Here is a 22,154-nt window from a genome sequence, read left to right as displayed (position 1 = left end):
GATTCGTCCTGTCTTAAATAACCAGGCCGGTGTACTAGCAGATCCTGTCCTTATTCGATATAGAAGTGAGGTGAAAACTCTTGGTTGCGCAGGACATATGCGGTGGAACCCAAAGCGACCCAAAGTGATTTCGAATGTCCGATTTTTTCACCTGATTACTCTTAGGAGCGTTGACTTTGGGAGGGTGACAGAGCGCGGCAGTATGCAAGCGCATCAGCTTTTTCGTTGCCAGAAATACCAATGTGTGAGGGAATCCACTGCAACTTTACTGTGAAGTCTTTGTTGTTGAGTTCTTTCACGATGGCTAGTGATTTGCGTGGGAACTTGAGGGATGGCAGACCACGGTATAGTTGTTGTAACGCGGCCTTTGAGTCCGTAGGGACAACCACATTCTGCGGAGGCAAAGTCTTTAGTTTGCGCAGAGCAGAAGCTATTGCTACACCTTCCACAACTGTCGACGAGGCTATACAGTCCAGACGGCCAGATCACGTATATCTTAGAGAGGGGATATAGAATGCAGCTGCGCAGCGGTCTTCGTCTGCTTTGATAGAGCCATCTGTGTATACTTGTAGGTGATTCGGGTAAGTCGTGTTCAAATGTTCCAGGACTAGTGACTTGGCTTCTGCAGATTAAATGCAGCTTTTTGACTGCAATCGTGGTACATTTAAGTTGCATGTGATGTCCTCAAATGTCCAGGGTGGTTCTATCCTTTCCCTCTGTCTCGAGTAGCGCAATCCTAAGACGCCAAGCGTGTTCAGTGCTGCATAAAAATGTGAGCGCGGCCTGTTACCTATACGTCGTAACAGGGCTTTGCCGGGCGTAGAGTCACTCAATCGTAGTAGCTGGATCAGGAGAGCCTGGGAAGCCTGAAGTCGCAAAGGGCGTGGCTCAGCTTCCTAAAGCACTTTTTTGTTTGATGCTGGCTGAGGGACTCCAAGGCAAAGTTGAATACCTTTTCTGTGGATGGCTTCTAGGCACTCGTATTGGCTATCTGAGGGTAGCTGATCAGAGGTAGCTGAGGGATCATCAGAGGTAGCTGATAACAGGATCCGACTGGTAACCAACGCTGTATGCAGCCGTAGCATCGACGTGACTTAAAATTCTCTCTATATTTTCTTGGAATATCAACCGTCTCTTGTGCTGTTGTTTTAGGATTCTAGGAAACATATTAGCGGCAGTATGACATTCTGGAACGCTTCAATGAGTAACTTTCTACAAAGGTTATAATGAACATACAGAGGATAAACATATATCACTCGTTACCCAGAATATTGCTTTTTACTTCGAATGAAAAATTTGGAGGACGCTTAAGCTTCGCCTTTAATAGTGGAACGCGGTATCATTCAAAGATCCATGACTGCTTCCCACGCTTCCTGGCAACTGGAGCGTATGTAACCATAATGTTTATCGGGAAGCGCTCACATGCACGAAACCGGGTTTTCTGGTCGAAACGCAGCCTCTTGCAGGGAGGAGGAGGAAACAACTTTATTAAATAGTAGGGGAAGGGGAAGGGGGATCCAGGTCATGGGGGCAGGCTAGGTCGGGGCCCAGGGGGCCGCAGCTGTCGCCGTCCATTCCGCCAGCCTTGACTGTGATTCTTGGTCGACACTTCTCAGCGTTTTCTCCCATTCCTCAAGTGAGGGGGCTAGCTGCAGGAGCTCTTTTGGGGGCGGGTGGCGGTCGCATCCCGATAGAATGTGATCATGTCCTGCCTGTGCTAAGGCGCAAAACGTACATGTCGAGACGCTGTCATCCTTCAGGATCGCCGCTATATAGTCTCCTGGGGCTGAGCATACTGCGCGTTTGAGCTCTGCGCAAGGCCACGGCCTGTTGTCTGTTTAGGCCGCCGCAAGGAGGCGGGTAAATCTGTCGTTCCTCCCTTTGCCGACGGAGGCGATCTCCGTAACTATGTGACAGTGTTTCAGGGTTTTCCGGAGGAGGCTGCCCCTCGGCCCGGTTAGTAGTTGCGCGGGCTGTGAGGTGGGCAGCTTCGTTGCCGGTGTTACCCTCGTGGCTAGGGACCCAGAGAAGCCTAATGATTATCTCCGGCCTCTGTCGTTTTTCTACCGCAGTTTGGCTTACTTGGCCCGATCTGAATCTTTTGATCGCTGACACTGAGTCCGATACTATTAAGAGCGTCCCTGTGACTGCGGTTGCACTAGCAATGGCGGCCTCTTCCGCTTCTAGGATAGACCTCGCTGCGATTTCGCGGCCGGTTTGTCTGCTAGAGTCTTGTTAAGGGATTCCGCGCATGCGCGTCGGCTTCTCTTGTTGTGTTTTCCCATGTTCTTCGGGAGTGGTGGAATGAACAGTTTGTCCCTGATATCTCTGGGAATTTTCACTCTCTTGGTGGTTCCTTTGTGGAGGGGGAGATTCAGGAATTGTAGGATCCCATGCCCTTGCTCTGTGCATGATAGCCTCCAACACTGCGCCACTCTCTGCGCTTCCACGATTTGGGTGACGGTGTTATGGAGTCCTAATTGCATCAGTCTTTCGTTGCTTGTCCATGTAGGAAGTCCGGCGGCTACTCTGTAGACTGAACGCAGTAAAGTGTCGATCTTTGCGATGTCGATCTTTGCGATGTCGATCTTTGCGATGTCGATCTTTTGTAGTTGAAAGAAAGGGCATGTGTATGCTATCCTGCAGACGAAGTAAGCCTGGATTAGCCTGCGTGCCTCTTTCTCTTGGAGTCCAGACTTGCGGCCACTAATACGTCGCAGCAGCCCGATTATCTGGCGAGAGGTGCTCGGCAGTCTCTTCATAGTTTCTTTGCACGAGTTCTTTTCCTCTAGGAAGAGCCCCAGTACTCTGATGGTGGCGACCTGAGGTATACTTCTCTACTGACTACGATTTGCAGACTTTCAAGGAAGCGGGCGCGCTGCTCCGTGGACTCTGATATATTAGAGAGTTTTAGTTTAGGGGCCGCAAGCGGCTTGCGTAGGCAAGAACTAGGGGCCACGGTACTGCGCATGCGCAGCACCGTCTGCGCATGCGTAGTACTGTCGCCCCTAGTTCTTGCGTACGCAAGCCACTTGCGTCCCCTAATTAGACAGTTTTAGTTACACGTACGTAGAGGCTTTGCGTACGTAGAGGGTCAACGTGTGAGCAATGCGCATGCGTAGAACGTAGCGGGCGCGCGCGCGTCTCACGGACGTACGTGAGATTCAATTCTTTGCGTGCGTTTCTTGCGCACGTAGACAGCTTCGCGCGGGAGTTCCGCAAGATCACGAACAAGCGATAGCGGGCCGCGTGCGCGCAGACGGCTCGCATCGAAACACGGCGACAGGATTGAATTGGCTACCGCCGTGTTCACATTTCCCGATAGATGGAGCTACGGTGTCCCTCTTGGCGTGCGTCGCGTACGTGTAGCTAAAAGCGTTTCAGATGGCGTGCACGTAAGGTACGTAGGGTTTTCACGTTTGCGTACGTGAAGCCTCTACGTACGTGTAACTAAAACTGTCTATTTAAAACTTTCTATTTACGCACCGTCGTGCGCAAATGGCGGACGCCGTCTCCGGTCTGTTCATTGTAGAAGCGCTGGAAAAGGGGTTTGTTTGAGTTTTCGCGTAATAGAATTATTTTTCTCGTATATTCAAATTGCAATCCGAGAGATATAATGCCTGTAGGTTGTGTATAAGCCGTAGTTTAAGATGTGTCCACGTATTTTAGCTTGAGAAATTCAATTAGTTCAGTGAATTCCTTGAGTCACATGAACGGCCTGGGTATGTGTGGTTCGAAAATCTTTTTTTGTCGATGCGACGTTTGACTGCGCACGCGCAACGCCGGATATTCTGCCACGCGGGCTCCTTAACGCTCTCGCGTATTGACCGAGGATGCCGGGAGAAAGTAACTAAGTGCCGTGTACAACGCATAAGAAGTGGGAGAAAGCGACTATCAGTAACTGGTTTCAGAGCACATAAAACAACCTACAAAGTGCGAATTTTGGGTACACGTCACCACAAAGTGACCCTCATTTTTCAAAATACGGGATATATTCTCCTGTTGGGAAACAAGTAATAGCGTAGCTCTTATTTAAATATAGCCTGAAAATAAAATCGTCAAAGTCAGTAGTGACACACACCTTTAGGAAAAATTCAAGTAAGTGTTCTATTGGTATTGAAATGGCTATGCACGTTCGACCAAGGTCATTTTTACTAATATATCTACGATAAGTCGTGATTACACAATGAAATTCGACAGTTATATCTGTAAGAGGTTTGATTAGACAGAAACTAAATAGTTCCAGCATTTGATAAACCTACGATTTCATACCGTAAGGCACACCAGTCGTTGGGCGTGGCTGATTGTAGTACTTTATCCGGACCTCTCCTCGTATGCAGATTAAATGTACCAAGCTGATTGTGTTTTCGAATACCGAAATAGCGATCCCAAAAAAACTGGGCATGATGCAAGTTGCGCAAGCTGACATTTGTTAGGGCGGTAATTAACTGCCCATCGTCAGGCGTTTTCCGCAACGGGAACGTGTATGGCCAATGCCGCGCGTCGTCCGCTACAGGGCGTCCCGAAAAGGCACATAAGGCAATCCTCGCTGTACAAGCAGGGTGTTCGTAGTAAAAAAAAGCATTACTCATGTGGCCACTCTATTAAGAAAGAAAATTTAGCATCAGCTGTAGTTTTGTTGGACTTTCCAGCGAGCAGCCGAAAGTGCTCGCTTTCAAAAGTGTGTGTGTGTGGGGGGGGGAGCAAATGACATACTTTGTCCCCCTCCACATTTGAAAGCGGGGGGGGGGGGAGGGCGAGTGCACCCCTTGCCCCCCGGTAGATACGCCTATGAAGGACCACGAACGTGCTGCTGTTGTAAGGTAAACACTCGTCTGGTATCGAAATAACGAACTATACAAGCACAGCTTAACACAGCTATGACACCCGGAATTGACCTATCGCTTGCCGCGTACCTGACGCGCATATATCTTATAATGCGCAAATGCCGCCCAGAGAACCAGTGGACGACGCGGCACAGATGTCGCCGCCCAAGTGTATCGTTATTTAGAGCAAATGAATGTGAGCCCTTATTTATTCATCGACGGCACATCTTGGTACAGCTGTCGCTTGCTACTGACTGACAGGAACACAGAAGAAAAAGTGCCCATTTTGTTTCACGTGAAATGGAGGGAAGATGCCACGGCGTAGAGTACATGGATCGGTGGTCACATGATGCGGAACTGCTATGCTAGAAGCGCGTGCAACTTCCAGTGCCGCTGAGGCCATGTCGTTGATTACTCGCGTAAAAACGTACCTGAAAACGTTCCGTAATGAGAAGCGAGTCAACTCTCTATCTGGAAAACACTATGCTTTATTCACAATGTTTTACACTAGTGAGAAAATATTGGTATCGATCGAGCGCTTTTCGCTGTTGACCAAACAATTTTCGCTTCCACAATTGGCAGGCGGGTGTTCTGTCTAACGTCTAGACTAGGATCGAATTCGTAATGCTTTTTGTTCGTAAAAACCACGTGTCCTTGCCAGGCTCCCTCGAAAAATATTACGCTGACTATCGCAATGAGCCAGCGTCTTTTTCGTTGCAGTGAAGAGCGGATATATCGTGCGGAGTCCTTATTGAATACTGGCCATGGGCTCGTATTCACTAGTGGTGTTACGATTGAGTGACCTTCAAACCTCTCTCCGATTTCCTGAGATTAATTGTCTAAGCTTTGTGAAATTAACAGTACGTTCCACCAGTCAGAGCAGTGGCGACACCATGGTGTGACATGTTTGACGGAAAACAGCGTGGTTGGTGGATGCCACAGGTCCAGCGACCACAAGGTTGGGACAAAGAAACTCTCTGGAAAGTGCGTTGTGGCGACATTTCGTTACGGCCACTGCAAGTCGCTCAAACTAAAGCCCCTCCATCCACGCGCCACCACTGCTTTTGGCCGGCGAAAATGTGTATGGAGGGGCTTTAGCTCAGACCACCGTCCCAAGAACCAGCTAACTGTGGGCCATTCCATGAACCAAGACGTGTCAATTGAGGCAAGCGTGAACCCCCCTATAAACGTGTGTCCCTTCCTTCCTCTGGGGCAGTAGGCGGTGTGCGCCCGAGGGTACTTCTCTGATTGTGTTCACTGAACAAACGTGCCGGAGTGATTATGCGCACCCTCGCCCTCAAGGCAGATAGTTCGGCGACTTCGGAAGCTCCGGTTGGAGGAAGATGTCACTGCAAATGACCCTGACCTAGGGATATAGGGAGGACAAAAGGGACTTAAGGGGACTTTTTCAGCTCATCTGGGGTGCTTCAATTCAGTCATGCTCGAATGTACTCTGGTGTGCTGGCGTGTCCCGACGTGCTCTCGTGGTGTGCTCTCCAGAAAGATGTAGTGTGGTCTGACCTGTAGATCATGCTACGAGAACGACGTACTGCGCTCCATGCTTTGGCCAGTGCGAGTATTCCTTGACATGAGAACCATCTTGAAATACAGCGCAACGGGACGGCACAACAGAAAGGTAAACGAACACTGGTGCAGCGGAAGACGAACATTGCATCTCTGGTCGTCTTCCTTTCTGTTGTGCCGTCCCGTTGCGCTGTACTTCAAGATGGTTCTCATGTCAAAATACCAACTAGCCCAGCATTTAACTCTTTTGAGTATTCCTTGTTCTCTAAATAAGTTTGTCTCTCCAATGTAAATAAATCACCTGTTCCGTTTATCCAAGCTCTGTACCTCTTACTCATCACCTAAAGAAGCCACTCTCGTCAAGTAGGCTCGGACGACGGCGTGGGCCCGCTTAGCCTCCGTGTGACGCCCCGGTAGCGTAGGCCAGCTACCCGTTACGAGACGCACCGGCGGTGTATACAGGCTTGAGAGCGACCCTCTGTGTGACGCCAGACTCCGAGGCCACGACCCCCGAATCCTACAGCGGTAAATTTTAGGCTATATCGGTACGCAACAATGTGCGCTAAGTTTGTGCCGTTGCCGAGTGGTTCAAACAACCTGGATTTGGAACCTTGGCCGGTATTCACAAAAAAAAAACCTATTACACTAGAATTGTCCCTAAGAAAAAGTTCCAGCCATCGCTGATGCCGTACATACTATTAGCGAAGGCAGCTGGCCAGTGGCGAAGAGCATGCACTTGCGAATTATAAGCTTCGTGAATTCAGCCACTGATTTCGAACTCAACCGGCATCGCAAAATACTCGTATTTTCATTACCATTTCCCTAACTCGGCCAAAGAGCCTCTTATTACTTTATGAAATATTTTACGAGTAAAACTTTTCCGTTATGCCAGTAAATTATGCTCTTGAAGAAAGCTACGACAACTTTCGGCATTCGGTTGAGCCAGGAGTAACATCGAGACCTAAGTTGTTACTACCTCTCCAGTTGGAGGCAGTATATCTTCGACTTCAAACGAACGTATCACCGACCCACTGATCTTTGCTCTGATAACTGTGCTCCTTCACAGACCGTGCAGCATATATTGCTCGAATGTAACGTGCATCGCGAGGAAAGATCTTGTTTTGAGCGCCAAATGGGCATCATTCCTCACGCTCCCTTATCGTTTAGTGGCATCTCAGGCTCTTAGGTAGCGTGTCCTGCCCTTGGATACCACGGAAGGCCTTGAATTTCCTGTTCTCGAAGCTTTGTAAAGTTGACCATTGCGAAAACCTATAAATGAAGCTCGCTTCATGATACCTGAATGCGTGAAATTATAGCCATCATCTCGTCTATAGATATCAATATGAGAGTTATTGGCACATTGCATTTTTCAGTATTTTATTGTTTTTCTTTCACTGTTCTAGAATAGTTATTCCCTCGACCCCTTCCATACATGCAGAGTAGCACGTCTGCGGTCATACACACGTCTGCAAAACATACTTTCCAGTAAAGAACTCCCTGTGTGTATCTTTCTGCATTAATTGTTGGAGAGACACGGATAGAAAACAGAAACTAACAATTTGTAGTCTTTATGGGTTCGCTTAAAATTCTTACTGCGTTCAGTACAGCTTGCTTGGAACTGCCGCAAGTATTCTTTCTCTGTCGCTGATTTGGGTTCGATGTTGAACATAGTATAAGCTACGTTGTCCTGTAGAAATGAAATGAATGGAGGGAAAAGTGAAGACAACATGAGAGCAATGCGCAGCTCTTGCAACCAAGACAAGGAGCAGGATACAAATGCAACTAATACCTTTAAATGCCTGAAGACAACGGAGGGTTAAAAATTAAATGAAAAAATGAGGTACTACAGAAGACGAATTTTGCAAGGAGGAGAAATAATGAACGCATTTTTTTTCTCTATCTTTGCTTTAGCATCTCCTTGTGGAGAAACACGACGGACATAGAACGGAGACGGCGAATGTGGCTCAATGCACCTTCCGTGATTGCGGAAGAATTGGAAAACGAAAACAACGTGAGTACTTCACCTCAAAGGAGGTGACAAAATGTTAAAAGAAATAAAACACAGAATCGATGAAAGCAATATTGTGTCCAATGAATGCCCAATTGTGTACCGCACTTAGCAAACACTAACTAAAGCTTACACGCAACAGCAGCCGCATGTTTTCCTTAATTTGTTCCTGTAGCACTTGGTGTGATGTTTCTGTGTTCATATATCATATTCAACGGATACTCATTAAAATAGTCGGCTCAGATAAATAAAAAAATATTGTCTATCTACAAACAAAACACGAACAGGCGTGAAACCTATGCCAACGAAATGTGCGAGAAATACCTTCGATATAATCTACTTAGGTATGCCTTATCCGCCTGCTAGACAATTCCCCGCAAACTTATTTATTGCTTCACTTGCAAGAAAGTGGTTGTTCCTATCTCTCTGCTTATCGTCAAACCCGAAATGAGAGCTGTGTACGCGTGGACAAATATATCCTTATCCTTCAGCTGCACTATTACGGGCTCATCGGTCTTGGCACGCCCCCGCAACAATTCATGGTCATCTTTGACACCGGTTCCGCGAACCTCTGGGTGCCATCGAGCAACTGCCCCGATACGCAAGACGGCTGCAGTAAGTACGCCGTCATAATCTCTTGTCTATTGCATAGTTGGTCGGAGTATCAGGACCTCGCCTGCGCCACTTTTAAGTCAAGCCCCAGCCCTTCACTTCCTTTTGTTCATTGATTATAAAATATTTCGCGCACGTAACCACTTAAATAATCGAATGAGAAATATCGCACCACATATTTGGTATACGAGTGCCTTTAGGACACAGCACGAACATGCTCTATTATTCGCATGGAAATACTCTCTCGAGCAGCGGGTTTCCTGCTGCATTCAGAAACCGTGCAGCTTAAGTAAATAACACTCAATAACAAATATTACGTGGAACTTCAATCCGTTGATATGTCACTTTTTTGTCTCATTTAGTATAAGCGTGTTTCCCAATTTAGCCTAAGCTCAATTTCCGAGCACTGGCAGCGGCTGGACGAGCCCAACGCTTTATACGATCATCCCTCAGCTTTCGGCCCAGATGCGTTCACGGTACCGTTTCTAAGCAGCTGTAAACATGTTAAGCTGCTTGGCAGCAAGCAATAAACTTCTCATCGTCATGGGGATCAAGCTGTGCCAGCACCAGACGTTCTAGCTTTGCAACGTGTCTTGAATGAAAGCTATAACATAGGGACTGTAGCACGCTGCCCAGGCGGCGTGGGCTTCTGTTGCACACTTGCCGTACACTGAGCTATGCCTGAAATTTTGCAGTGTAGCGCGTGTTATCAGTACAGCATGCACAAGCGTATGAATATTGCAAATTTGAAATTTTCTCCTCTGCATTTGATGCTTTTTAGGAAATTTGGGGACAAAGAAGACCCTGAATGGAGCGTTAAGGACTGACACTTTTTAAACACAAGAAATCTACTCACCCAGGATTCGCCTTATGAACAAAAAGAAATAAAAAGTAAAGAAAAATATCAGGCGCGACGTGGTTATTTGAGAGGGTGGCAAACGGATGAATGGCGCACTTTTTCTGCTGTTCATTATGGGGAAGATTCAACACGTGCACCTGTTTTTGCTCTATGGGACTTCAGAACATCGTACAAGATGACAAAAACCAATCCAAGCATACGTGCAGTTATACTTCTATTACGTTTGCCATCAACAGTTAATTATGTTCACGTGGCCTTGAGGCAGCAAGGAAACAATTCGGATATAGTTAACTATAGTTAAAGCAATATGTTCGTCGATAATGACTAAGCTTTGAAGACGTACTTCTTTTATTGGTCACAGATAATCAAACTTAGTACTGCGATTACCTAACTGTCTTCGTAAAAGTGCATTATCCTGTAACTGACATACCCATCTCATAACTATATAGCTGTAACTATACAGCCGGGCAATGAGGTCTGGAAGTAACCGCTATGTCTTCTTTTCTTTGCATCAACTATAGAGAACAAGAAAAAGTACAACAGCGCTCAGTCAAGCACTTACAAGAAGGACGGCCGCAAATTCCGCATCGAGTACGGAAGCGGCATTGTCGAGGGCATCTACAGCACCGACGTTCTAAGCGTGGGAAATGGCATGGTTCAGGCACAGACCTTTGCCGAGGCCACAAAGGCACAGGGTGCCATCTTCAAAGCAGCCAAGTTTGACGGGCTTTTGGGTCTCGGTTACCCAGCTCTCGCCGAAGACAACGTCGTACCAGTGTTCGACAACATGATTAAGCAGAACCTGCTGCCCCTGCCGGTCTTCTCCGTCTACCTCAACCGAAACCCCAAGGGCAGTCCCGGAGGAGAGATCTACTTCGGTGGCATCGACTCCAAGCGCTACACGGGAGACATTACCTACACCAGTGTCACCAAGAAGAGCTACTGGCAGTTCAAAATGCAAGGGTACGTGCAAACAATGCGTAGTGATGGCAGCCTGCAGATCCGCTCGAATATTACACGCACAGAATCAAGCACTACAATTTTTCCCTCGCTCAGGGCCAACTGTGTTAATTTCTTCCACCGATATGACGAGTTTTCGCTGAAACTAGTTAACAACTTTTTAAGTTGACTATCGCTGACATGTTCTTGTAAAAAAAAGAGAAGAAAAGAAAATAATTATGCAGATACAACCCACACGGTGGAATCTATAAGAAGCAAAGCTTTCGTGAAGTGCCTAATTATGTGATATACAACTGATTGTATTCTGGGCAGCGTTTTGACCTATAGCGATTACGCGCCTGACAAGATTACAAGCAAGATAGCAAAACGCGGATAACCCACCACGTGACCCCCGTGATCATGCATTATACTGTCACGCTGTAGGGATAGTGAAGAACTGCAGTGACACAACGCAAGTCACAAAACCAACTGTTTATTGGGTGATCCTGTTCCCAGCAAAAACAAGTACACTCAGCACAATTATAGCGGCGAGCACACTCCTCAATGGCCGAAATCTGATGTGCGGATCAGACGCGTCGGCTTCTTATACACGACTTATTGAACCTCCGAGCGCAATTGCTGGTGCTCGCGCAAGTTCTAGAATATACACCAGTATTCTCGTCCCGCACGTAACCTGATTGCTGAAAGCTCGACGACAACATAAACAACAAACAGAACCAGTGATAACACTCGAGAAACTTCCGATACATAAAGGCGCGGCTGGGTCTGGGCGATAACTTTTATCATTATTTAGCTGGTGAAAGACGGTCACCGGAAAAGATAAATAAGTACGCGTGGCAATGCCCCCCCCCCCCCTCTAAATAATTTCATGCAGAAACTCCTCTGGGAGTTGCCTAAGTATGCGCAAGCATTGTGCCATTTGCTCATCTCCACGCAGCCCGGTGTCATTGCCAGTGTTATGAAACTTGATCCGACCGGTATAAACGACAGCGCTGCGGCGAACGGCGGCGCAAGGTGGATAGATGGGCCAAGGAATCCACTGCAGGTGTCGGCGCCAGGTGCGCTGATGACGTTCCGACCATTATAAACCGTTATTGCTCTTTAGCGCCTCATTCATCCGCGTTCAACTATTATCAACCGTGACCAACCGTACTCTGGAGGCGGCTGCGTACGGCGCGGGCGCGCAGCCCTCTGTCTTGAAAGGTATCTGCGATTGCGACCCAGTGCGGCGAATGCTGATAACTTCATGCGCGCTGTGTTCTCGCCGCTTAGTTTGTGTTGAAGCGAGAGGCAGCATGAAGGTGAATTCACTCGCTGCTGCGGGCCCATGTTGAAAGCGATCCTCTTACGTGACGGACGGTCGGAGGGACGGATGTTCTTCCTCGTTGGGTAGGCATAGGAATGAGTACGCATTTAAAAGGCCTCGTCCCTAAGCTGCATGCAGAACACGAAAGCGAAAACACAAAAGCCCACGTGAAAAAGAAAAATGACAGAGGCATAAAGTCCCAGAGGTCGTTAGCGTGGGCAGAACGGCTTAATGTCCACAACATGGACTACTTCAGCTCGTGCGCGGCGCCACAGTGATTGCGCAATGCCGTCCGTTACGGCCTCATAGGCCAGAGTGCCAATACGCAGGATGATATTGTGAGCTACGAAATAGGCGTCGAAAGAGTTCTACACTAAGTTATCGTCGGCGTATTGGAGTCCAAACCCAAACACGGTCACCAGAAAATAGAAATAAGTTCGCGGGGCCATACTGTCTCGAGGATCTGCCCACATTTGTATGACTATCTCTAGGGTCGGTGCATCGACTACAGGGGGCGTATTCTGGATATACTGCCATTGTAAACTGCGCAAATTACTCGGCGACATACCCACCAAGCAGGGGCGCCACACCCTGAGAAAGTAGGCCTAGAAAGGTTTGATTTAACAAGGCAATTCTTCTCTTCATGACGCATATAGTTGTTGCAGTGTGGAGCTACCATTTTTTGTATGCGTAATTCCGTAAAAACAAGGCCAGATGCCAGCACATCTGTAGGGGTAGTAAAGATGGGAATGCTGTCCAGTGCGTGAGCTACTCGGCAAGGCAGCGGCGGCGGCGGCAACGGAAAAGGCCAAGGAAAATGCAACGAAAGTTTCGTTTTGAAAGCAGGACCTGGAGGTGCATATTCACGCTGCTCGTGGAACAGGCGGCGGCAGCCCGACACGCGATGCCGTTTGACCGACAGATGAGAATAAAAAAATAAAGAAATAAAAAGAAACTTTACATGAACTACTACAATTGAAATATGTTTACCCGTTTTGTATAGAACACCACTGTCGGTTCCTTGTGGAATAGTTTTACCCATGTAGAATAACTGCAGCGAGTTCGAGAGCATTGATATCAGACGGACGCCTGACGGCAGTCTCAAACATGCACCATTCCTTTGTGTTGAATCACTAACGGCTTTGATATAGCATATCAAGTTTCTCTCAGTGTTTCACACAATTTGATATTTTAGCCTCAACACTTCGTCAAGTAATTTGGGCCTAGTCTCGGTTGCGCAAAAAAGGTGTACTGTACTTCTCCTTCCAAATATGTTGAGAAATAGGCGCCAGTCAGCATGTTACTACTCAAGATGGGAAGGGGACAAGTAGGGCAGAAAGGAAGAGTTTAATGGCATGCACGAGCCTTGGGAGGCATCCGAGATGAGGTAGCGCGCGCGTCATCTCGGAAGCCACGGAATGAACCGGGATCCTGACCTTCATACGTGTGCTGAAGCGCTTTAATGTAAAGCTACTCCAATCTGCTTCCATTCCTTTTCCTTGGTTAGCCTTCCGCAATTGGTCTAACGTTTTGCGAGCAATGTGCGCACTTCGGCTGTATGTCACGACATGTCAAGAAAACTGCGAGAACTCTCATCTCGAGGTGACGTATACGCACGGATATTGCGTGAATAGGCTGAACGAAAGAAAATCAGTTATTTCCGATTAGACTTTCACGATTGGTGAAAATGCTTTTTTTAATGTTTTCGGCTGCCTGCCACGCCACGTCACGAAATCGCGGAAACACCCCATCAAAGTGACCTGTACAAACTAAAGATGCATAAAGATGCCGAACAAAACTGAACTTTTCTTTAGAATAGCCGGAGACTGGGCGGACTGGGACCCGTTCCGAAAGGACTAGAACATGGCTGTTCACTCATGGCTCCGGCACTGTGCATTTAGAGCTGCCGGCGAGAATTGATTTCTTTCCGTTAAATACAAATTTTGCGTGGCAGTTTAACGTAACCGCGGCACGTCTACGGCACCACTCTGACAAATCTTCGATGAGGCACTTGTATTGGCGGCATGTATAACTGCCCGTTGCACACCGCAGTAATCATCGACGAGCCACCAGAATCTAAGCAAGGGGAAGTGGGCCGATCGGAGCCGCCGGCACCGCTCTTTTCACCTGGTTAACTACGTTCACTGTGCTAGCTCGGCCCCATTGAAACTCTCTCCTCTTCTGCGCGCTCCTCGCTTCTCGTCAGTCATTTAAGTGAAAAAAAAAAGCTGTGGCGCTAGGCAATACTGATCACTTTGAAAGCAAGCAAAAATGACCTTCTTAAACTAAGGTGATCGCTTGATTGGGTAGTTAAAACGACGTTGCGGGCCACCACCCGGGCTTGCGTCGGCGGTTACGTAAATTGGACGTCAGGCGATAGGAATAAAAGGCAGTTTTAGAATAGCGTTTGTCGCTTTACGTACGTTAAACGTAAGCATGTCTGCGGGACGGTATGGTGCGCGTCCTTTCAAGTCTTTTAGTTTACCTTACGGAAATATAAACGTAAAGAAAACGTTATAAAACAGGGCGCCGTCTGCTGCCTCGTGCCAAACGTATCCAAGCCAAAACGATACATTAGCAACCATCCTGCTGTTGCTATATGGACGCATCTCGTTAGGTGTATGGGCGTCAAAATCGCCGAACGATCTCAGAAAATGGACGCGCTATGCGCTCATAACTAACCTTTCAGGTGAGTTTAGAGAAAGCGACAGCTCATTACAATAGTTACTAGCGATCAACGCGAGTGAGAGCGTAGTGATCACGAGAATTCACGCTGAAGCGGGAGCCATGGGTGCCGCCATGTTCTAAAATGCTCTTTCTAGTGTCCGTAAACATTATGGACGTTAAACTTGCCGAATAACGTATGTTTCCATAGCGCACGTAAACCGCAGAAACCTAATAAGGAAGGAAGGAAGGAAAAAGTGCAGAAGGAAAGGAAGGGAGGTTAACCAGTTTGGCTCAAATGGTTTGCTACCCTACACATGTGAGCGGTGGGGATGAAAGCTGGGGAGGAGAGAGAGAGAAAGCCCATAGGACAGCACACACATCGTCAGTTACAGTCCGTCACTCTTGCATGGTACGTGACATCACTGTCACAGCGGCTTGTCCAAGCCCGTCTCTTTCAAAAACCGAAGTAGTCCCTTTGTCGCCTTCAGCTGCGATGTCTTCTGTCGGCGACATGTGAAAACAGTTTAAACTGACAATGGTCTATTGTCAAGGTTCGCTAGAACGGAAACCAGGGACTGTCTCTGAACATTATGTTCAGGACAGTCACACAGAATGTGTTCTAGCGTCTCCTCGCAAAGACAGGCATTGCAGAGAGCGTTGGCGGCCATTCCAATGCGAAATGAGTAAGATTTCGTGAATGCCACCCCTAGCCATAAGCTTTTCTTTACGTACGTAATGCTTTTACGTTCGGTTGCAAATGTTAAACTGAAACTGTCTAAAGTCAGAATGAAATAACGTTACGCTTTAGCCCCCGTGCCGGTCGACCAGCGCTACTGAACGAACGACAGTTCCTTCTGACTAGCACCTTACGCACTACTATAAATGTTGTGCAGGGAATACAGCTTGGGTTTCATGCTTTCATGCATATTGACCCTCCCCCTCCCTCCCCTTTCACTGTCTTTTTGTTCCACCGACAGCATGCAAGTGAAGAAGGACAAGAACTTCTGCGCTGGAGGGTGCGATGCTGTGGTTGACACGGGCAGCTCTTTCATTGAAGGCCCCAAGGACGAGATTGAGCGGCTCAACGCTTACCTGAGAGCCAAGGAGGAGCCTAGTGGAGAGGTGTGCACCCGTCTGACTTTGATTAGTCACCCGCCGTGGTTGTTAGCGGCTATGTTGTCTGACTGCTAAGCACGAGGTCGCGGGATGGCATTCCGGCCAAGGAGGCCGCATCTCGATGGGGCGAAATGCGAAAACACCCGTGCACTTACATTTAGGTGCACGTTAAAGAACCCCAGGCAGTCTAAATTTTCGGGAGTCCCCCATTACGCCGTGCCTCATAATGAGAGCGTTGTTTTGGCACGTAATACCCCATAATTTAATTTAACTTAGAGTCACCAGATCAAAACTAGCAAACGATGGGGCTGATTTCACGGAGGTTTCCGTCATGATGAGTCAAGAGTGTGCTAAAACGGCGAGAGTTGAAAAACGTTTTCTGTTACTATTGCAGTCCATCTTTACCTAATAGGTACCGTCGAGTCGGCCAGAATTTACCGACTACTTGCCATCGAGTTGAAGAACCTACGCTGTAGATGGGCTTTTGCTAGCGCGCACTTTCTGTAAAAAAAAGCCTTTTCAAATATTATAAGTTTTGGAGACATCTCTGAATGGTCGTCATAGGGTGCAACAATGAAGAGAAGCTTGTAAGCGCAAGCAACGTGGCTAACTGGCCTGGTCATGGAGGCATTTCTTCCTATATCCCGAGAAAGTGATACGTCGCCCTGATCATCGTGCGTTTTACCTGACAGCCTCTCGCCATGCAATAATGTAGACGCCAGATTTAAACTTGACAGCTGTTTTGTGGACGACACTGCAAGAAATCTGGAAACGCGAGAGTTAAAATTCATGGTGTATCTCACTAATGACCCAAGGAAACAATTTTTTTCTTTGTGACAATAAGCACGGTTTCCGAATTGTTTAGCCAGTTGGGGTCATTGTAAAAAAAGTAAATCCACGATCTTATTATGAGCATGCCGTAGTTGGAAACTTCGGAGTAATTTTGACCACCTGGGGTTCTTTAAAGTGCACCCAATGGACGTTGCACGGACGTTTTTGCATGTCGCCTCCATGGGAATGCCGGAATTTGAACCCGCGCCCTCGAGGTTAGCAGCGTAACGCCGTAGCCACTACGCTACCACGAAGGCTTGCGGTCACTCTTGAGGGTACGAGAAGCACCAAAGGGGAAGGAACTGGAATAGTAAAAAACAAGGGGGTCGTTTGGTTACGACATACCTAGACACGAAACTAAATTTTGAAGAGCAGTTAGTGTTGTCTGATGCGGGGAAATATTATTTTTTTTCTGCGGATACCGACTCCGAAACAATTTCGCTAACTTGCCAATGACACCATTACTGGATCATAGCCGGTATAAAGTAGCGATTCCTTCCGCTCGATTCTAGTTTCCTTTCTTATCATGCACCGCTCACGACGAGTCAATCGTTGCGACAACGTAGGCGGAGCGTAGTTTCGACAACTGATGAAGCGTGAAAAGGAAAAAGAATTGCTATAAGGCCGTCACATTATCCCGGCGTATAGATTGTAAAATGCACTAGCCTTTTTCCTCACGAAAAACTAAGGGAAGACCGGCATTTTGCTCCAGATGTTGCTTTTGAGGACCAAATTTTAAAGCTTAAAGCGAAGCTTCCTTTGCTTCTTCTACGGCTTTCACACTGATGTTGCTGCTTCTGGCTGCTTTCTTGCCGAACAGCCCTTGCCGAATGCGTAGGTCATACTGAATGTAATGCCCTCGTCACGCTACCGTCGTCATACAACCGTCATCCCTGCTGATTGCTGGCTGATGGCTGCAATCTTGGACCATTAGCCGGTACTGGACATGGTGCAAACAAGCACCGGATATAGTGCAAATCGAGGTGACCCGCTGCGGCAGGGCATTCACGTAAGCACGGATGTGGGCTGCAACACCAGCGTCGTTGTCATGCCATCGTCGTCATTTTATCGTCTTTGTGCCATTGTCATCATTCCCTAGACATCATGTTATCGTCAACCTTCCGCCGTTTTCGCTCTCTCGCTGTCACTGCGTTGCCATATATTGGTCATCCCGTGGCCACGATCGAGCCGTCGTCGTCATACCGTCATCGTTGTGTTGTTCCAACGCCATGAAGCCGTCATTGCGTTGTCATCAAAAGGTCATCCGTCATGCCGCCGTAGTCATTCCATCGTTGCCATTTTGTCGTAGTGATTGCACATTCATCTTCTCAGTGTCGTCATGTCTTTGTCGTCATGCCGTCATACAGTCGTCGTTATTCCAGCATCGTCATGCCTTTGTAGTCATATCCTCGTTGCCATTCCATCACCGGCGTTTCTTCTTCGTCATACAGCAATCTTCATGCCATAGAGTTTCTCACTATAACACCCAGGGAGAAATCTGGCGCCACCGTCTATGGGAGTTTACTAAGGGGCGCTGTGCCGTCATGTGAAGGACGGGATATGTGTCTGCGAGGCTTGTGTTGGCTGGTGTTGTAAGAGGCTTCGTCTAAAACGTGGATATAGTTACACAAATAACGCCTTCTTCAAGTAAAATATTCATAAAACGTTTTCATTCACTCATATTGCATTTCCAGTGAAGTTTACTCACCTACAATGCTTAACCAAGCGAAGTAAAGCAAGAACAGGCAACAAACTCTTCTAAAGCGCGCACAAATCTTGTCGTCTGTCCTCCTACGTTAGCGGCCCGCTGACGCTTTTGACGTTTCGTATAATTGTACGAATGCAACAACAGGTTCTCATATTTAAACAGAACATGTTTTTCCGTAATATTAAAGCTAAAACAGATTTTTACGTGCTGTTTTAGTAGAAAATTAATCATTGTGACAGACGGAACGATGCTTGCATGGCTCTCCGAGAACGATGTCAATCCGAAGTCACAATATAGCGGCATTCCCATGCATACCACAGCACAGCAGCGCCAGATTTCCCTCTAAGTAATGTAGTGAGAAACTCTATGCTTCATGCCATCGTGGTCATTCCATCATCATCATTGGTCCATCGTCATGCGTGTCATGTGCTTGATCGAGCGCAATATGTTTATTTCCCAATTTTCAGCGATGTGGTTCCCAGTGAACATGTGCCCAAGTGGGTCGTATGGTCTCACCTGCAAATGGTCGCTAAGCCGGAATAGCGTTCTTCACAAACACCAATGAAAGCTTCGCTTAAACCGATTCCCACAACGTGTGGAATACGCAGGTCTTTTAAAATATCAATCGGTCGAGTATGACTGATGCCAGAACGGAGAGCTGTATTTTAATTTCGGCCCGTTAGATTTTTTTACCGTTCATATAAATTAGGTACACGAGAATTTTTTATTGACATAATGTAATAAGAGAGGTCGGCACCATTACGTGGTACAAGCTACTCATCATCCCTTGGCAAACAAAATGAAGTTACGAAATGTGTCGAAAAACACTGAATAAAATCAGAGAGCATGAACACAAAGTTCTGCACATGAGTCCAAGAAGTCATTAAAAAAAATATTCACCCCAGTTGCATAATGAAACACAAGTACTTCTACTTGTCCGAAAGCACATGCAAGAAGGAAGGAAGGAAACCAATAGGTGAAAGGTAGAGAGGTTAACCAAATGAAGTGTCCGGTTGGCTACTCTGCACAGGGGGATCGGGTAAGGGGCAGAAAAGATAGAAAATACAAAAGCACAGTTTTGCAGGCGAGTGCGCAAAACGTAAGTACACCTACATAACATAAGACATAACTACTTGACATCACGACAGGCTTAGACTTACGGCACACATATGTTCTTTAGAGGAGACTAAATTTTAGTTTAATCTTAGCGGTCTCTTCTAAGAAAACTTGCCTCAGGAAGTGAACCTGCGATCTCCTGATCAGCACAGAGCACCTATTCCCTGAGGCAACACATTCCATCTGATATTGGTCCACACGACAATGCTTGTGAAGAGTACTGAGCATACTATTTTAATTTTTTGCATTCATCTGTATGCTTACAAGGCACTAGCATTTACAGTGTTGCACGATTCCACAATTTTGGCGGTTTAGGCGAAGTTACGACACAGCCTTTCGTGAAGACAAAATGAAGAGAAGGCATGAACTAAGCGTTAAAGAAGGACCGCAAAGGCAACGCTCAGGCCGTTTTAAAAACAAAAACTAAAACAGAGGCACATGGAGAAAATAATTCTATTTTTAGAGTGGTGCTAACGGGTTCGTTTTCTCCTAATTTGCTTGGACAGCTGCGAACTTTATATAACAACAACCCTTTTGTTCAATAGCATATAAATATATATTATGAGAACTCATATATATAGTCTTCCATATGAGGTTTAGAAGAAAGCCTTATTCCCCGATGCATAATTTACACTTTTTTTTTCAATTTCAGTGGCGCGTGAAGTGCGCTAATATTCCGAAGATGCCAAAGATTTCCTTCACTATTAGTGGAAAGGAGTTCACCATGACTGCTGACCAGTACATCATCCAGGTGAGATGCACAAACGTACTTATTTACAGAAATTTATTGGCCTCCTGACCCGCAAGACTACCGCCGGCCAGAACAGATTAGTTTTCCAATGCTTATAGCTCGAAGTTTATCGGCTCCTTCTAAGTGTTATTTGGCCCTGGGATGCAGTAAACCATTTCCTGGAATTTCGAATTCCTCTAGAGTGCTGGATACATCCTCACTTTAAATTACGGGCACCTCAAAGTCCCAAAGCAACTGTCGGGTCATGCGAGACGCCGTAGTGAGGAGTTCCGGATAAATTTAGGCCACCTCCGTTTCTTTAGCATGCATCCAACGCGTCGGTACGAGAGCGTTATTGCATTTCGCAGTCATCGGAATGCGGCCGCCGCCGTCGGCATTCAAACCCACGCCGTCGTACTCAACAGGACGATGCCGCAGCTACTGAGCCTCCGCGACTCGTGTTATATCCTCTCATGAAAGGTTGTTGGAGAAAGAAAAAAAAATATTAAGTACGGCACAAGCTAGAGTTGTAACTGTGATAGCCTCGCGAGATGATCTATTGATCTGTGAAGAGGTGCGCTCTACGGGCGGGTGTAAAGCGTCGAGATGATGATGCTTATAATGATGAATTATTGGCATCTGATTTGAAATGGGGCGGTGGCGAATAGTTATTTAGCCTGCACGAGTTAATCAGATGTGCTGTACATGCTTTTGATTATAGAAAAGAGGCGCAGCTTATCCAGCACTCCTAGTACACACATCTGTAGTGTGCGTTGAGTTCGAATTTCACGCTTGGAAGGACAAAGGTTTCTAAATATGCACAACTACGCGAGCTTCTGACTACAGCGTCTTGTGGCGGTATAACGTTCCGTGACCTGTGCTTCGTTCTCAGTGAAATGAACACCGATTTGACGAACACTTTGTAACGCAAAAACTAAAAAGAAGGGCCGCTGAAGTTTTTCAACTTTCTAATTATACAATATTAGAAAATGCATTTGCGGTAATAACTCAAGGGATGCTGTACCGCGGTCCAGGGCCTATTTCCGCAGATAATGGTTTTCTTTGAACATTCTACTCCTATAACATGTCACGGAAATAAGAGAGTTCGCAACATTGTATACTCAAGGAACATTAAAAATTTTGCTCGTTCTTCTTGGCTTACTATACTATACGTTGGCTTACTATAGACAAACGGCGACACAGGAAGAGGCAAGAAATGGAAGGTAAATGAAGAAAATTACATGGCCCTTAAGTTTTAGCCACCACGCACATAACTGTCAAGTTAAGCACTCATTACCATTAACACGAAGGCTGCGATGTGATATGGCAATACAAAGCCTGTAAACTCGCGATGACCCGCGCTTTATCCATCTTTTGGATTTCAGCTTTTTAACAGGCAGATTGCTGTTTCTTACAGATTGAAACTCCAAAGAAGTTGAAGTGCTTCAGCTCTTTCGCAGTCTCTGACACTCCTACGAAGAAATTCTGGGTTCTCGGCCAGGTGTTCATCGGAAGCTTCTACAGCATCTTCGACAGGGGCAGCGATCGTCTGGGATTCGCGATCGCCGCCTAACGGGCACTCCCGACGACAACCAGTGGCAAAGACAGACGGCTATAATAGCGTGCGCCTATAGCCCTATTAAAAATATATTGTAATTGCAGAAAATAGAGATAGAGAACACATTGAAACGACGCTATTGCAAGAAATATATGGCCGCAAGATTGAAAGCTCCGATTTTTTATTTCTGCAGTAAGAAATACCCTAACTTTTCTGAAGTATGTTAGAAGCGTGAAGCAGCCGGTGTACAGGTGAAATCTCTCACTTCTAAAAAAAAGTGATCTGTTACTTCACGTGCCACGTGGCGATCTGAGGTGTGCAAGTTCTACAATT

The 22,154-nt window shown here is 46.8% G+C and overlaps 1 protein-coding gene across 1 annotated transcript in view; it reads left to right on the top strand.

Moving 5' to 3' along the window:
- Positions 1 to 21,836, top strand: part of LOC142557380 (lysosomal aspartic protease-like) — a 27,427-nt gene extending 5,591 nt beyond the window's left edge. The window contains exons 2-7 of the mRNA XM_075669209.1: positions 6,768 to 6,804; positions 8,850 to 8,973; positions 10,351 to 10,921; positions 15,740 to 15,884; positions 20,186 to 20,284; positions 21,681 to 21,836. Of these exons, the coding sequence (XP_075525324.1) occupies positions 6,768 to 6,804; positions 8,850 to 8,973; positions 10,351 to 10,921; positions 15,740 to 15,884; positions 20,186 to 20,284; positions 21,681 to 21,836 (1,132 nt within the window). The remainder of the gene's footprint in view (positions 1 to 6,767; positions 6,805 to 8,849; positions 8,974 to 10,350; positions 10,922 to 15,739; positions 15,885 to 20,185; positions 20,285 to 21,680) is intronic.
- The last annotated feature ends 318 nt before the right edge of the window (positions 21,837 to 22,154 follow it).

Source organism: Dermacentor variabilis, chromosome 1 (assembly GCF_050947875.1).
Source record: "Dermacentor variabilis isolate Ectoservices chromosome 1, ASM5094787v1, whole genome shotgun sequence".
In the NCBI taxonomy this organism is placed as follows: Eukaryota; Metazoa; Arthropoda; class Arachnida; order Ixodida; family Ixodidae; genus Dermacentor; species Dermacentor variabilis.
The sequence above is the reverse complement of the archived record's forward strand: the minus strand, read 5'-3'. Positions and strand labels throughout refer to the sequence as shown.